Source organism: Mus musculus, chromosome X (assembly GCF_000001635.26).
Source record: "Mus musculus strain C57BL/6J chromosome X, GRCm38.p6 C57BL/6J".
Taxonomy (NCBI): domain Eukaryota; kingdom Metazoa; phylum Chordata; class Mammalia; order Rodentia; family Muridae; genus Mus; species Mus musculus.
Window position 1 is genome coordinate 83,627,195 of NC_000086.7, and position 17,855 is coordinate 83,645,049.

Below are 17,855 nucleotides of genomic sequence, written 5' to 3' on the forward strand. Positions count from 1 at the left end.
TCATTACCCTTTCAGAGTCTCAAATATAGAAACCAAAAAGTGATATGTGCTGTTAATGTGCTTACAGATGTTGCTACCACTTATCCAGACAAGAAGTCCATCTTAATGTACATCACATCACTCTTTCAAGTTTTGCCACAACAAGTGAGCATTGAAGCCATTCAAGAAGTGGAAATGTTGCCCAGGACATCTTCAAAAGTAACTAGAGAAGAACATTTTCAATTACATCACCAGATGCATTACTCTCAACAGGTAAAGTGGGGCCACTTATATGAGAGAGGTTTTTAATTTTATGTTAATTGTTAGGTATAATTTTCACATACATGTATGTAATATGTATACTTTTATGTATGTAGCAGTATTTATGTATGTATAGCATTTCATTTGTACAAGAAGACTCTATAAATCTTGTAAACCTCATGTGACACATACAGTATTATTTTCACAGAATGTTATTAAATGCATAACTATCAGTAAATATGGTATTAAATCAAATTACAATATATAGCATATTATGTTTCTACTGTATAAGTGATATAGAATTAAAGAAAATATCATATATGCATTAAACAGGTTTGCCATCAATCATAGTAAAGTGCAGAAAGCAAGTAAAAGAGAAAGGGCAAGCTTTTCGTTCAAAACTGAATTTTAAGTATGTGGTGTCGAATTTATGACTTAATAGTTTTTGATTATTGAAGGTAACATTTTTAAATAACATATTTTAAATCCTGCTTACTACCTATTAAATCAAAAATATATGTGTATATGCTAAAACTGTTTCATCATTGTGATAAGTACAAAGGAATTCTACTAATTAGATTTTTTTTTCTAATTCTCAACAGTAGGTATCCTGGGTGTCTTATTTTCTTAAAGAAAATCAATGTTGAGAAAGCCTTTAACAACATTTTGCTGAAGGAATTAAAAGTTCTTGGGCCTAATTTTTCAGTCTCTAGAGCTAGTTCTATTTTTATGCTCATGAAAGCTTCAGTCCATACCAAGATATTGACCTGATGAATTCTGGCTTTATTTACTTTGGGTTCAGAGAAAATTGCTTTTGGGTGCCCGTTTTTTGCCAGATCTTAAAATCTCATGCTATAGTTATATGCTGGAGTTATATCCCTGTGGAAACTGAGTGTTAAATCCTACCTTCATTATCTTCTCAGTGTTTTTCCTTTCCATAAAGAGCAAAGATGTGATTTTTTCCATTAAAATATATTAGATTTTACTGTCATTTGTTTGCTTAATGTTAAATGTTTCATTTCAACCTTTGAATTTAATGTTTTGTTTTCTAGTGAGTTTGACAGAAGTTCTTTCCAATTACTAATCCCATTGTTACTCTTCTCTCTCCTTCTCTTCCCCAACCTACTTCCAGATCACAGTCAGTCTAGCACAGGGCTATGAACAAACTTCTTCATCTCCTAAGCCTCGATTCAAGAGTTATGCCTTCACACAGGCTGCTTATGTTGCCACCTCTGATTCCACACAGAGCCCCTATCCTTCACAGGTCTGTCAATATTTACTCTCTCTCTCTGTCTTCCTTAAAGATCAGGGAAATTCTCCCCAGAAAATTTAACCATTCTTTTACTTGTTTGAAGACTTTATTGTTTTCTTTTCTTTCTTTCTTTCTTTTTTTTTTTTACTCCCCCAAAGATATTTGGTTTTCCATCCTATTATTAAATCCTCTCCCATATTGCTGTTGTCATGAGGCCTATCTTGGATTAATAAAAGTTGATTCTTAGAAGGAGTATCTCAATAGTAACCTTATATTCCAAATATAATTATAGTTATAAGAGTCTCTATTACAAAATGTACCAATGTTTATAAAGAAACAGAATCTCATTTAAAACTAATGTGTCAAACTCATTTAAAATCTCTGAATATATTAATAATATGTACTAATCATATTCATTGCATTGTTTGGGGGATTATTTTTAGATTCCTAGTTATCTTATACATAAATGACATATCCTCAAATATATATACATACATACACATATATGCACACACACACACACACACATATATATATAATTTTAATAGTATTTGTAAGAAAAAGTTTCATGCAGACAACTTAGATTCTGTGCAACCTTTAACACTTTTTTTTTTCAAGAGAGAATTTTCTAGTGAGTTTTCTACCATTTCAATATAGAAAACCTAAAAATATAAGGAAAACGACCCATATGTGAGTATGAAATGAAGTATATTAGAATTTTCCAGCATTATATTCAAGAAGAAAGCTTTATTTGGCTTAGATGAGCAATTTGAGACATCTTAAGGAAGGGACTTTAATCAGACCTACTCGAGGAATGATGAATTAGCATTATAGGCCTAATCTGATCCTATTGGTATATTTATAGTACACATTTTAGGAGACTCATTAACTTTTTTTTTTCATGTTACTGCATTTAATTATCTATCTATGTATCCGCTCATTGGCAGACGAGGCTCAAAGTTGTATACCATGAATGATTTCCCTCAAAGGAAGCATCTGTTTCGAGGCAGAGTTAAGACTTTTCAGCAAGGACAGTTTTCTTACAATGTGGACTAAAGATGTCTGAATAAGAAAGTGTGTTTCACTATCCTTCATTCTAGGCTTTACAAATACTTGTTCTGTAATTTCAAACAAGTGTCTTCAACAGTGTCTTCCTTATCAATAATTACGAATATGACCCTGCCTGTTACTGAGAGCTTATATCAATGTCTTTGGCATGAGAAGTACTATTTTTACTGCCATTTTCAGTTTAAATTTATCCTCCCTTCTCTCCACACATCCAACCTAACTCTGTTTTATCTCTTTCCCATGGAAACGACTAAGATTTAAGGGATATATCCAACATTCTGAAACAAAGAAGCATAAGCCAAGACAAAGATAGAAGAATTTTCTCCCTCATTATCACTTTACTGAGCTACCGTTTCTAGGTTTTCTCTAATGCCTGCTCTGGCAGCACTTTTTCCCCTCATTACCACTTCATTAAGGCCTTGCCTAGATATGACTTCTTAATGAAATAGTTGCAAATGATCTTACAATCTGCAGGCTCATTTTGTTCACTTTACCTTTGTCTAAATATTACTAAATATATGATATGTCATAAAATACAGTGCATTTGTGTTATAGGATACAAACTGCTGAACTAAACCTAATGTTTATCTTTCAACAAAAGAATCCTCTATTGATTTTGAAATTCTCTCCTACCTTTGTTGAAACTTAAATTGTAAGAGTAGAGCAATGATGTGTTGTGATTATTGCTAAAAGAAGCACATTATCAGTTGATATTGTACACAGTTAGATTTGAGAACATTGTTTCCACACTATCAGAGTGTTCATTGTTGTCTCTGGATGACTGAGCCTACTTATCATACTTGCAGTGAACTTACAATTCATTGTAATAGATTACACCAGGTTTTATGCAAGTAATTGAGGATATGTGGGCAAATACCAATTTAAATTTTTGTTATAAGACAATGCTGAGCAGGTGTATTAGTCAGGGCTCTCTAGAGTCACAGAACTTATGGATAGTCTCTATATAGTAAAGGAATTTATTGATGACTTACAGTCTGCAGCCCGATTCCCAGCAATGGTTCAATAGTAGCTGTGAATGGAAGTCCAAGGATCTAGCAGTTACTCAGTCTCACACAGCAAGCAGTCGAAGGAGCAAGAGCAAGACTCCCTTCTACCAATGTCCTTATATTGTCTCCAGCAAAAGGTATAGCCCAGATTAAAGGTGTGCTCCACCACACCTGTAATCTCAGATGACCTTAAACTCAGAGATTTAATCTTCTGGAATACATAGCCACTATGCCTCAATATCTCCATACCAAGATCCAGATCAGAAACTTCTATCTCCAAGCCTCCAGATAAGGGTCACTGGTGAGCCTTCCAATTCTGGATTGTAGTTCATTCCAAATATAGTCAAGTTGACAACTAGGAATAGCCACTATAGCAGGTAACTTTCATGTGTAAAAAAAAAATCATAAATATCAATTAACTTTACTGGTCTCAATATCTCAGAAAACTCCATTATGTACATCTGTCTCAAACCTGAATTTTTTGCTTAACTTATTGAAGTATTGTGACCTAGGTCCAAATACCAAATACCAAATACAAATGATTTAGCCTGGTCATTGTATCATCTAGCTGTCGTAGATGTATGATAATCATTTTATAGCTCTACTCAATTCCTATTCTTATGACTTTGCTTATCACATGTACTTGGTTCTTAATTTTCTTATATTTTACAAATTTACAATAATGTTTAATCATTGAGTTTCTCAATGGATCCATATCCCATATAAAATGTCTGCATGTAGACACGGCATTTACATGATTTCTTTCCCTGAAAGCCTTAAGATGGTTTGCTTCTTAATATATTTCCTTTTACCACCTGCCGTCTGTAGACTTTGCTTTATTTTTTCAATAAATAAATATTCTTAGTGACTAAAAATGTCATTTATATTGGTGTCTTCTATCAGTGAGAATTTTCAGAACATTTTAACTCTGGAAGTCCATGACTCTTTTCTGAATAGTTCTGAATATTCTGTTTGTTTATAATCTGCTATTTTGTCTTCCAACCCCCTTAGCATAGAAATATATAGGGCAGTTCCCTGTTTTTAATCTGCCCATGGATTATTTTATCATTGCAATTTAATCAAGTCTTCAATCTATGTGTAAACTACCAAAGTATCTATGCTTTATTACTCTTAGACTCTAGTTGTAGCTACATTTCTAGTGCATTTCAACAATTTTGTATGCTTATAAATCTCAGCGTGTCCTCATGTAAACTTTGTTGCATTTCTCACAATCATTTTTTTTTTTTGGTCCTTCTTGTTTTTGGAATGATGATATGACTCAGCTATGTTTGTGGCTTTCACATGAAGCATACACTTTTATCTCTATATTGATCCTGTACTCAATAATGAAATAAACTTAATCCTTTGTTTTTACCTCATTTCTCCATTAAATTACATGCATTCAATTTTCTTTCTGCTTCTATGGCTAAAGCTTTCTTTCTTTCTTTCTTCCTTTCTTCCTTCCTTCCTTCCTTCCTTCCTTCCTTCCTTCCTTCCTTCCTTTCTTTCTTTCTTTCTTTCCTTCTTTCCTTCTTTCCTTCTTTCCTTCTTTCTTTCTTTTTTTCAATACAGGATGTCTCTGTGTAGCCCTGGCTGTCCTGGAACTTACTCTGCAGACCAGGCTGTCCTTGAACTCAGAAATCTGCCTGCCTCTGCCTCCCAAGTGCTGGGATTAAAGGCACGCACCACCACTTTCTGCCTTAAAGGTTTCTTTTTTAATTCTCTAAATATCAAGTTATATTCTTCTTCTCCTTTTCCTTCTCCTCTTCCTCCTCCTCCTCTTCCTCCTCCTCCTCCTGCCCCTCCTCCTCCTCCCCCTCCTCCTCCTCCTCCTCCCCCTCCTTTTCCTCCTCCTCCTTCTCATAACCATTATACTTCTAGAGGCACCACGAGGCAACTTTTGTGTGGGAAATATTACAGGAAAAGATTTGACTATGCCCCTATATTTTAGATGTACAAAGATCAGGTTTACATTTGTGCATTACACACAGCTTATGGTATATTCAATTAAAAAACCCTTTGATGCCTAGCAATTGATTGTACTTACTCTTATATACCTCACAAAGCCTAGGAGACAGGTTTTGAAATGTTATTTGTACTTTATTTGGGTTCTTAAATTCTGTCTGATGAAAGCTATTTAGAACAACAGAAGGAGCATTTATGTCCTTCAACTCACAATCTCAATTTCTCAAAGACATTCAAATATATATTTCCTCTTACTAATGCAATACAAACATAAATTTTTATATCAGAATTTGTTTTTTATCAGAACCACAAGTTACAGAATATTTAGATAAGATGGATTTTATTTGCTGAAGCAGCTATTAACATACAGAGGTGAGAATCAAGCTCATTGCTATGACTTCTAAGACAGCTGTGATGTGTCTAATCCCCATATCCCTGAACCTGAAAGCAAAAAGACCTATTCTTTGCTTATCAGCATTAAGTCTGTACTTAAGTCTTTTAACATAAGTTGATACTATAACAGTATCTAGAAAGAAAGAAATCCTCATCTTTGCTTCTTATCTTTGTCTTAAAAGTAATAACTGTCAACCTTAGGGTGTATGCCTAAAACTAATAGAATACATAAATATTTATGCATTAGTAAATTAAAAAGCAGTTCAGTATTACAAATGGTAATAGTAAAAATAATGAACATAAAATGTTATAGAGATGCATCTGCATAACAGAAGAAATCTGTACTATAAAAGTGATAATTGCAACCACTAGTAAAATCGACTCATAATATCAAAGGTAGAGAACCAAAAACACATACTTAACTGATTCTTTCAGAAGAGTTAAGCTTGATGTTAAGTATAGCAGAATTTTTCTCAAGTTTTTTAGATGGTATGTATTTATAAAGTATGGGGTTGAAACACAATACATAATACTAGATAGTTAAAAATAATAATTATATATTCATAAGCCATAAAATACAAAAGAAGTACCCATCATAACAATTTATGTGCATGTCCTCATTCTTGGTTTCCATATTGACACAGTTCATACTTCTAGAACTTCAGTTGTCCCTCAGAACTTGTCCAGGTCTAACTCTATCTACCTATCTACCTATCTATCTATCTATCTATCTATCTATCTATCTATCTATCTCTAACACACCCATTCATGTCCAACAAATTAATATGGATCTTATCCCTTCTTAAAGGTCTACTCCCTCAACTCTTATTGCTCATTTTCATTATTTCTGCCAGATTTCCTTTTCTGTCTCTTAGCTCATACTTTCAGAATTTTGTCATTTGTTTTTGGCAAATCTCAAAATATATCAGTCTTATAACATTGTGCTTCGTTAAACCTAGTCTTCATGTTTACAGAAGCTCTCCCTGTGTTCAGATTCTTCATGAAGAATTCAGTCAATTTTGCATCACAAATACCTAGTCAAATATGTATACATTCTTTTCTTGTAGATAGGTATTTTTTCAATTCCCAAATAATATTAAAACTATTTACAAAGTATTTACAACACAGTGAACATTAATAACTATAAAGGTTATTTGAAATTCTTTTGTACAAGAAGACATGGATAGGTTATATGTGAATACTATGCTATTTTATGTAAGGTATTTTACCTTCTGCGATTTTGTTTCTGTGATACAAAATGGGATCAAGTCCTGTGGGTATTTAGGGATGACTGTAGCTTTTTAATTTATGCCATTCAAACATTTACTTCTTCTCCCTTCACCTTGACTCTTTTTCTTTCTATAATACATATAGCATCTTACAGCTGCACAAGGAAACTCTAATTATCACTCATCTCACACTAAATGGCAAGTTTTAGGCACTTTAAGCATTTTAATGTGCCTTTGAATGATACATTGAAGGAAGTGTTCTCATCAAAGTCATATATTTCAATTCAATTTCACTCCTATTGGCTACAGCAGGGTACAGAGATACTGAACATGCAATTGTTATGTGTGTCTAACTGTGTAAATACAGAATGATAAGTACTTGTATTTTTTTTTCTGTTTTGGAGAGACTGAACACAGCTATGCTCAAGAATCATTAGTACCTGGGACATAGTTGAAAATTGTCTGGGCAAATATTTGAATATATACAATTGGCCAACAGCATCGGTCCTTTTGACCTCTATGTTAAACTGATACAAAAGATTTCTTCAGTCAGTAAAAGGTTATATTTTCACAAACATTTGTATTCATAAAACATTTATATTTTACTAACATTTTTATTTATATAAGTACTTGCAAAATGAAGGAATATATAAACATTTTAATAATTCAAAGTATAAGTCAATCATTCATAAAATAAAGAAGAGAAAGGCAAAGCATTTTAAAGTGCCTTTTAAAAACTTAAGGGTTCTCTGAAGAAAGAAGTTGAAGAAGATCTCAGAAGATGGAAAGATCTCCCATGTTCATGGAGTGGCAGGATTAATATAGTAAAAAATAGCCATCTTGCTGAAAGCAAAGCACAGATTCAATGCAATCACCATCAAAATTCCAACTCAATTTTTCATAGATTTAGAAAGAGTAAATTCCAAGTTCAATTGGAATAACAAAAAAAAAAAAAAAAAACAGGATAGCAAAAATTATTCTCAACAATAAAAGGAACTCTGGTGGAATCACCATCCTTGACCTTAAGCTTCACTATAGAGCAATAATGATAAAAAACAAAACAAAACAAAACAAAACAAAACAAAACAAAACAAAAACAAAACTCCATAGAATTGATACAGAAACAGGCAGGAAGATCAATGGAATTGAATTGAAGACCCAGAAATGAACCCACACACCTATGGTCACTTGATCTTTGACAAAGAACCTAAAATCATCCAGTGGAAAAAAGACAGCATTTTCAACAAATGGTGCTGGCTCAGCTGGCAGTTAGCATGCAGAAGAATGCAAATTGATACATTCTTATCTCCTTGTATAAAGCTCAAGTCCAAGTGGATGAAGGACCTACACATAAAACCTGAGACACTGAAACTTATAGAGGAGAAATCGGGGAAGAGCCTTGAACATATGGGAACAGGGAAAAAAATTCCTGAACAGAGCACCAAAGTCTAGTGCTATAAGATCAAGAATCGACAAATGGGACCTCATACAATTGTAAAGCTTCTGTAAGGCAAAGGAAGCCGTCAATATGTCAAAAAGGCAACTAACAGATTGGGAAATTTTTTTTAAACAATCCTACATCCAATAGAGAGTTAATATCCAATATCCAATATATACAAAGAACTCAAGAAGTTAGACTCTAGCAAACGAAATAACCTTATTAAAAGAATTATCAACTGAGGATTACTGAATGGCTGAGAAACACCTAAAAAAATGTTCAACATCCTTAATCATCAGGGAAATGCAAATCAAAACAACCCTGAGATTCTACCTCACACCAGTCAGAATGTCTAAGATCAAAAATTCAGGTGACAGCAGATGCTGGCGTGGATGTGGAGAAAGAGGATGTGGTTTGCAAGCTAGTACAACCACTCTGGAAATCAGTCTGGCAGTTGCTCAAAAAAGTGGACATAGTACTATCTGAGGATCCAACAATACCACTTCTGGGCATACACCCAGAAGATGTCCCAACATGTAATAAGAACACATGCTCCACTCTGTTCATAGTGGATAGCCAGAAGCTGGAAAGAACCTAGATGTCCCTCAACAGAGGAGTGGATAGAGAAAATGTTGTACATTTACACAATGGAGTACTACTCAGGTATTAAAAACAATGAATTTATGAAAGTCTTAGACAAATGGATGGATCTGGCGGGTATCATTCTGAGTGAGGTAACCCAATCACAAAATAACACACATGATATGCACTTACTGTAAGTAGATATTAGCCCAGAAGCTCAGAATAACCAAGATACAATTCTCAAAACACATGAAACTCAAGAAGAAGACCAAAGTGTGGAAACTTTGATTATTCTTAGAAGGGGGGACAGAAAGTATCCAAGGAGCTAAAGAGATCTGCAACCCTGTAGGTGCAACAACATTATGAACTAACCAGTACCCCAGAGCTCTTGACTCTAGCTGCATATGTATCAAATGATGGCCTAGTCGGCCATCACTGGAAAGACAGGCCCATTGGATACGCAAACTTTATATGCCCCAGTACAGGGGATGCCAGGGCCAAAAAGTGGGAATGGGTGGGTAGGGGCGTGGGGGGGGAGGTATGGGGGACTTTTGGGATAGCATTGGAAATGTAATTGAGGAAAATACGTAATAAATAATATTTAAAAAAAAAGAAGGGGGAACAATATACCCATGGAAGGAGTTACAAAGTGAGGAGCAGAGACTGAAGTAAAGGCCATTCAGAGACTGCCTCATCTGGAGATGCATCGCATATACAATTACCAAATGCAGGCACTTTTGTGGATGCCAAAAAGTACATACTTACAGAAACCTGTTATAGCTGTCTCCAGAGAGGCTCCACAATTGCCTGACAAATACAGAGGTGGATCCTTGCAGCCTACCATTGGACAAAGAACACGGTCCCCAATGAAGGAGCTAGAGAAAGGAAGGGGTTAGCAGCCCCATAGGAGGAACAACAATATGAACTAACCAGTACCCCCAGAGCTCCTAGGGACTAAATCACCAATCAAAGAGTACATATGGTGGGACTCCTGGCTCTAGCTGCATATGTAGCAGAGGATGGCCTAGTCGCTCATCAATGGGAGAAGAGCCCCTTGGTCCTGTGAAGGCTCTATGCCCCAGTGTAGTGTATGGGTGTGTTGGTGAGCAGGGTGAGAGGGTAAGGGCTAGGGGGTTTTGGAGGGGAAACCAGGAAAGGGGACAACATTTGAAATATAAATAATGTAAATATCGAATAATTTTTTTAATTTAAAAAATACTGAAGGGTTAGTGTTAGGTGGCTTATAATTATGAAGATTATTTGTAGTAAAATATATCAACCGATGAGTTAAATGATATTTCTTATTCATAAAAATTCATATGACTTTTGCCTTTTTAATGTTATAGCCAGTTTATGAAAAGGATACATTAAATTCCCGTTTGGTATCCTCATGTTAATACAATGATACAGCTTGTCTAAGAATTTCACTTTGATGATAATTGAACCAATTCAAAATGTCTCCATTTTATTGATAATAGCATCAATGTCATTAATGATAATGGTTTTTGACTGAGAGTAATTAACTAGATTTGGTAAAGTGAACAATTGAGCATTGAATTTGAAATCAGAACATTTGGCACTAAAGATGCTATGAGTATATTTTAAAATTATTGTTAATTATTTAAACATTTATGAAGTTGATGAAAAACATTAAAGTGTATTATGTTCTGTATTATTTTGGATGCTACTGGTTTCAACCACACACAAGGCACAAAAATAATTTATTGGATCAATGAATAATAAATTCAATGTTTATCCAAGGGTATAACACAGTTTTAGTAGGGAATAAGGAAAGGCCTTCTTTGATGTTAATCTCTAATTGCCATCATGATAAAGACTAGCTTCTCTCAGCAGGTGTAACTTATGGTTTCTTCTCCAGACAGACACAGAGACCATATATTTCACAGATAGTAAGTCAAGATCTGTTTTTTTCCTCTTATTGAGTTTCTTAGATATCATTTCTTTCCTTAGTATATTACTGTAGTAATATAGAATGTTCAGGACTGAGGACTTGCTCAAAGGCTATCTTATTTCATGAACTAAGGGTAAGATCAATTCTGTCAAAAGCCCATAGATATCATACCGTGTATCGATGGTTAGAAGCATCATGGACAGTGCAGCTTTGGTATCTACTATAGTTCTCTTTGAATAGCCAATTTTGTAAATCATTGTATATAGTTTGCATTTATTTTCCAAATAACAATTACTCTAAAAATATCCTAAACTATTATTTAGTGACGATTTTCAGTTCCTAAATTGATACAGGTATGTGAGTCACTCCTTCAGTACAACCTCAGAAGAATGCTATATGATCCAATGAGTTTTACATAAATAAAAAATGATTAATTTCCATTACACCTAAACAAACAAGTAGAAAGAGAACTGGAAATACCGAATTTAAAAGTAAAGTTTACTAACATAAAAGTAAAGATTAAAGCAACAAACCAAATGTTTTACATTTTGATAGTGTTCCTGCCTAATCTATCTTTTGTTCTCCTATAATCTTGTCCTATAGCTGCCTTTATAATGATATCTAACATCATATTTGGGAAAAGCCAAATCCAATGCATGTGTTATCCCATTGTTCTATTTACTGTGTTGTTTTGGGGTTCTGCTATTCGTTCTGGGGTTGAAAATATCAATGTATTTACTTAGACCTGGGGTTTCTTACAAACCATGAGATTTTTTTGTCTGTTTTTTTTATTTAGCTTTTCAATATGTCTATGGCCTACTGAATAAAATCCTCTTCTTTATTTCACATCTTAAAATGTGAAAAATTCTTTAGATAGTTTTATATGCTGTCCATGCTTTCTTGATAAAGGCAATGTACACTTAATGTTCTTTATAATATTTAAAAATGTTTTTATTCTTTAAAAATAATCATATATTTATGGAATGAATAGTGATCATATATTAAACAATTCAAGTTTGATCAATTAGGTTATTAATACATTTACTCTTGTCACAATTATATAATGTCTGTCTTTTTCTTTCAGTCTGGAAATGTTTATTAAAATATCCATCTGATAATCCAATTGGTAATTAAACATAGAATTCTAATCAAGATGAATATGAACTAGCTTTTTTCTAGGTTTGTGTAGTAATGGCATATGTAATAACCGTTAGGTTATTTTTCTATAAAATATAGTTGGCTTATTGTCCAACATGACATACAACCTATACTCATTAAACCATGCTTCATAAAGGTTGGTTGATTGCTGATCAGTGAAGTATCTTTAAGATCTGCTATATAGTAGAACATAGGTAATATTTTGCAACTATTATTGAGCATCTTATACAAGGAAAGTCTTTGTTAGGTGTTCCTGTGTATAGGAAGGTACATAGAAATCATAAAACCATGACAAATTTGCTTTCAGAGTGTGCTCATTTTTGATATCGTCATATTTTACTTTCTGACATTTTGAAAATTTTTAGAGAAAAAACAGAATTATTTTAGTATAATATATGAAACAATGATTTGAAAATTCACCAAAGTTAGTTACATACTATAAAGGTTTTGTATGGCATAAATCTATAGCATGCATCAACATATGTTTTTACAGTTTGGGCTATAATTCAATTTTCCATTTTTCTTATATATGGCTATCCTTTAACATTCATTTACATAATTTATAAAAAGTAATGAAAATTTAAGACGCTGATAAATTGAGCTTTTTGTAGAACTATAGATACAGGAATTAGCAAAGCATAGGAGTAAGGAGAAATCTAAGTTCAACAAAATGATTTCCTCATTTTCTGAATACATTTTATTGGCTTATGAACTTTAGTAAAATTTAGTATTTTAATCTAAAATTAAATGTATCATGTTTGAAACTTCCAAATCATCATCTATGTTTACAAAAAATCTTCACATCATGACAAGCTGTTTTCAAACAAGTGCTCATTCATGCAACCCTAGTGAAGTAAAATGTGCAACAAACAAACCAAAAAGATATGAAAATATGATTGGCACATATTGGGTATTAGAAGGTGGTTAGTGGGAAGAAGAATTTAATGGGAAAGTGTAGTAAGTGGACTACAATCAAAGTACAGTATATATGTACATGTATGCAGTATATGTTTTATATAAGTATGCATAATGAAAGTTTGAGAGTATATAAAATATTTATAAATAAAGGAAATGCATTAATTTCTAAAACTAAAAATTAATGTTCCAAATTCATCATAAAGTGCTCTTCTAAAATGACTAATTTTTTGAAAGGGATAACATTAATGAAATATTTATGTAGGGAGAGTCAATTTTGAAAATAACTTAACTTGGTTAACCCTTAATGTGCATGTAAGATTGTAATTTTCAATACTGAAATTTTTGTCAATAGGATGAAATTGAATTTGATAGAAATTGTTTCAATTCTTACAGTTGAGAAATGTTTATTAACCAAAACAGTTCCCTGGAAACATTTATCCCAAAGGACAAAGAGAAATGTTTTAGGAAGTATTTAACCATGAGTATAATTGGTAGTGTGATATTGATTATTTCTATCTTCCTGCTTATTGCTGAAGATATTTCCTTAAATTTATTTTAGAGAACTATCATCCACATGGATTTGTCTTTGAAATTCATTGTTAAGATGAAACTATGAAAACTTAAATAAGCCTAGGGAATGTTCTGTACACACATTATTCTCCCTTTCACCCACACAAATCGTTGCCATTTTATGAGGACACATTTATTTTAGGATTATAATGTTTTTGGCCTTGAAAGAATCTTTTCAAATTAATATAGTATTCAATACTGTGATTGCAGTAGAGGATATAGTTTTGTAGCCATTTTTGTTAAATCATATCAAGCAAATAATTTTTGATACTGTGCTGAAAACTTAGCAAAAAATTACACTTGTTTATCTGATACTATCTTTACAGCTTTTATTGCTAAACGTTATTTTGCTTATGTTCTTTAAATGTAATGTAGATGAATGTTTTCTAAATGTATAAACCCACATATATGTACTCATAATATATTGTACATACACACATACACAATTCTTTCATTTAGATCTGTGGACATGTGTTGTATAGTGTGAGGCAGGTGCATTAGAGAGGAATTTCAAAAGCATTTATAATTCTTATCACCAACAAATCTTTCTGGCTTACAAACTATGTTGAAAGACTTGCTGAAGGCCACAAAATAGGTAGAAAGCAGATCAAAATGAAATCTAGTCATTTTAGGTCCTAATTCTAGGATTTAAAAAATTATAGCTTCTGGTGTATCTTTTGAAGTTAGTTTTAATTAACAGTAATACTTTTAAATTTTATGTAAGGATGTGGTGTGTTGATGTTAAACAATGATATCAAAGTCTACCTAAAATTTATTGATTGACAAATCTATCCTACATTCATCCAAGGTTTTATTCATTTAGTCTTCAGATTCATACACTGAAGAAGATCCATGATGGAATTAAGAGGTATGCCATAAGACCATATGAATCTTATGAGAACACAATCCCCAGATTTATAAATCTGGCCCGAAAAGGTTATAGGAGGTATAAATGGATGGCAAACTTTGGTGGCCAAAGTATGGCTTTCAATGGGGGTAAATTTCCTGTGGAAGTAGCAAGAAAGCTACAGAAGTATGAATTTTTCAGTTCTTGTCCTCAATGATGTGTTGGGCAGATGATCAAGGAAAGGAAAAAACAATAAGAAAGGTAGATTAAGGATGAATTGTAAAGGCTTATGAAGTTATGAATATTTTGCTAGAGTAGATGTGTTTTACCTCATAAGAAATAAGATGGGGATAAACATATTTGGACCATAATATATCAACATAATGAACCATGCAGGAATATAAAGATCAAAATGTAAAGGCAATGGGGAAGATAGACAGAAATGGTTTATAAACAATCTCTAAACATAGTGCTTAGGGAACATCATTGAACAATGACCTATCACTTATATACCTCCTATCAAAGAAACTATTGATTTTCAATGAAGTGGTAATTAAATATAGCACTTGAGATTTCTTAATGCATTTTTATTCCCCCAAGTCTTTCCTGTATGCACATTAACACAAACTTTATTATTTATATAAATTGAGTAGTATCAAGTCACAATCTTATCATTTTGAGTTCCTTGTGCCATACAATGTTTACTTTTACCCATTTTACCCATAGGAGTCACATATCAGTGAATTGCATTTTTGGTTTACATATTGAGATTCATCAAATTCAATAGTTTATGAAAATAGTTTATGAAAATGAACATGTCAGAATTGTTTCACTTCTAACTCTTCTGCTTCTACTGCTTTGGGGAAACATTCTGTATACCTCATTTTATTAGCTTGGTAAAATTTTATGACAACACATTAATATATATTAGAATAATAGGTTTCCTTATATTTCCATATAGTATATAATATTTTGACCATGTTCACACACTTTACCACTTTTTATTTTCTACTTTGACCCATAAGAATTTTTGTTCCCACAGCTGCAACACTGCTTTACCATTTATGTTGTTTGTCTACTGATTTTCAAATATGAGGAAAATAATAATTACTGTGAGTTAGGCTAATTTCACTCGTCATCATGATCTTAAATCCTTTCCACTTAATATGTGTGAAAAATTACATTCATCTTTATAGAAGAATAAATATATTTTACATATAAACACCACATTTTCATTTTTCCTTCCTTTAGTCATGGAACCTAGGCTTGTTCCATAACTTGGATATTGATAAAGATGCTGTGATAAATATGAGTGGGATATTTTTGGAGTAACTTACCTTTGATGCTTTTGAACAAGCTCAAGAGCTAAAGAGGTAGATCATATATTATGATTTTGTTGTTGTTGTTAAGGAATCTCCACAATTATTACACCAGTAGAGCTTATCACTGGCAGAGAGTAAAGGTTCTTCTATACCTGAATTGTTTAGCCAGCATTCATTGTTATTTACATTATAACTAGTAGCCATATGAGTGATATAAGATATGACCTTAATGTAAGTATGATTATCTATATTATTTCTCTAGTCCTCTCCAAGGTATTTTTAATGGTTTAACTCTTCCAAATATCATTCTCTACGCTGTATCCAAAGTGATTATCATAAATATAAGAGTAATAACTATTTTTTTCATTAACAATATCAGGTTTAGGTCCTATTTATGGAGCATATTTTAAATCTAATTAAAATGTATCTGGTTACTCATATAATATTTGCACAGCTATTGCACCATGAGCCTATTCATGAAGGCAGGCCATTATTATAACTCCCAGGGTATTTTAGCTGTGTGATAATCGTGATTACTTTCCTCCTCTGGTAGCATGCATAACCCCTTCTAGCACTGGTCACACTAGCCAGTATGTATGAAGCTTTCAGTTGAGTACCAGATAGATTTCTTCATGTTTTATGCCATAAGAATGTGGAGTTTTCTGAAATGTGGTCTTACCATTGGCATCCTGGTTGTTTCCAATTTCTTGTTATTATGAATAGAACTTCAATGAACTCAAATTAGCAAGTCTCTTTAGTAAGGTGGAGAGTCCGTTAGGTATATGCTAAAGATTGTTAGAGATTGATCTTGTGGTTGTTCTATTTTAAGCTTGTAAATATGTTAAAACTTATTCTTTGAAGTTGTAATATAATTATATTATTTCTCCCTTCGTTTTTACCCCTCTAAACACTCCTGCCTATCACATTGCTTTCTTTCAAATACATAAAATTTATGGTCTCTTTTTCATTGTTATTGCACACATACTCACCCAACCTACTCCTCCCCATAGACAAACATGCACATTTCTAAATACAGTAATACAATATACTGAGTTCATATACATTTTCAGTGGTGTCCACTTGGTATCGTCATCCCTGGAGAAGAGTATTTCTTCTATTCTCAGATTCTTCAGTTACCTAGATTTCATTATATGAAGTTGAGGCATCCTGAGATTTTCCTCTCCCAGATTAGTATGTCTATTGGTGTTGCCTTTCTCTAGTCATGTTTAGGAAACATGTTCATGAGACTTCATTGGTATAGCTCCTGACACTTCTAAGAGACAGAATTTCACACCAAACAACTTGTTCCATTGGATCTTATAATTTCTTCTATCTGTCTCCTGTAATTATCCTTGAGACTTAGGTTTATGAGTTGTGTTATAGATATATCATTCTGGAATGGAATCCATAACTCTGTTTTTTTCTGTAATGATCTTTATGTTGTGAAGTTAGGAGCCTGATATGGCTGTCTCCTGAAAGGCCCTGCCAGTGACTTACAAATAGAGAGGCAGATGTTTGCAGCCTACCATTGTACTGAGCGTGAGGTCCCTCATAGTGGAGTTAGAGAAAGGACTAAAGGAGTTGAAGAGGTTTGCAGCCCCATAGGAAGAACAATACCCACCAAACAGAGCCCCCAGAACTCCCAGGGACTAAGCCATCAACAAATGAGTACACATGGCTCCAGTTGCTTATGTAGCAGAGGATGGCCTTGTCATAAATCAATGGGAAGAATGGTCCTTGGTCCTATGAAGACTCATAGATCCCCCAGTGTAGGGGAATTGAGGGTGAGGAGGTGGGAGTGTGTAGGTAGGTGAAGAAACTCCCTCATAGAAGCAGGGAGAGGGAGAATGTGATAGGGTGTTTCCAGGAGGGAGGGAAACAAGGAAAGTGAGTAACATTTGAAATGTAAATAAAGAAAATATCTAATAAAAAGATAATTTATTGATAAAAATAT

General features: G+C 33.2%; 1 protein-coding gene across 10 annotated transcripts in view; it reads left to right on the forward strand.

Moving 5' to 3' along the window:
- Nucleotides 1–17,855, forward strand: part of Dmd (dystrophin, muscular dystrophy) — a 2,390,387-nt gene that overhangs the window by 812,531 nt on the left and 1,560,001 nt on the right. For 9 of the 10 annotated variants that reach the window (XM_006527768.3, XM_017318379.2, XM_017318378.1 and 6 more), the window contains exons 8-9: nucleotides 68–252; nucleotides 1,373–1,504. In XM_006527768.3, the coding sequence (XP_006527831.1) occupies nucleotides 68–252; nucleotides 1,373–1,504 (317 nt within the window). The remainder of the gene's footprint in view (nucleotides 1–67; nucleotides 253–1,372; nucleotides 1,505–17,855) is intronic. The other variant, XM_017318375.1, reaches the window with a different exon arrangement.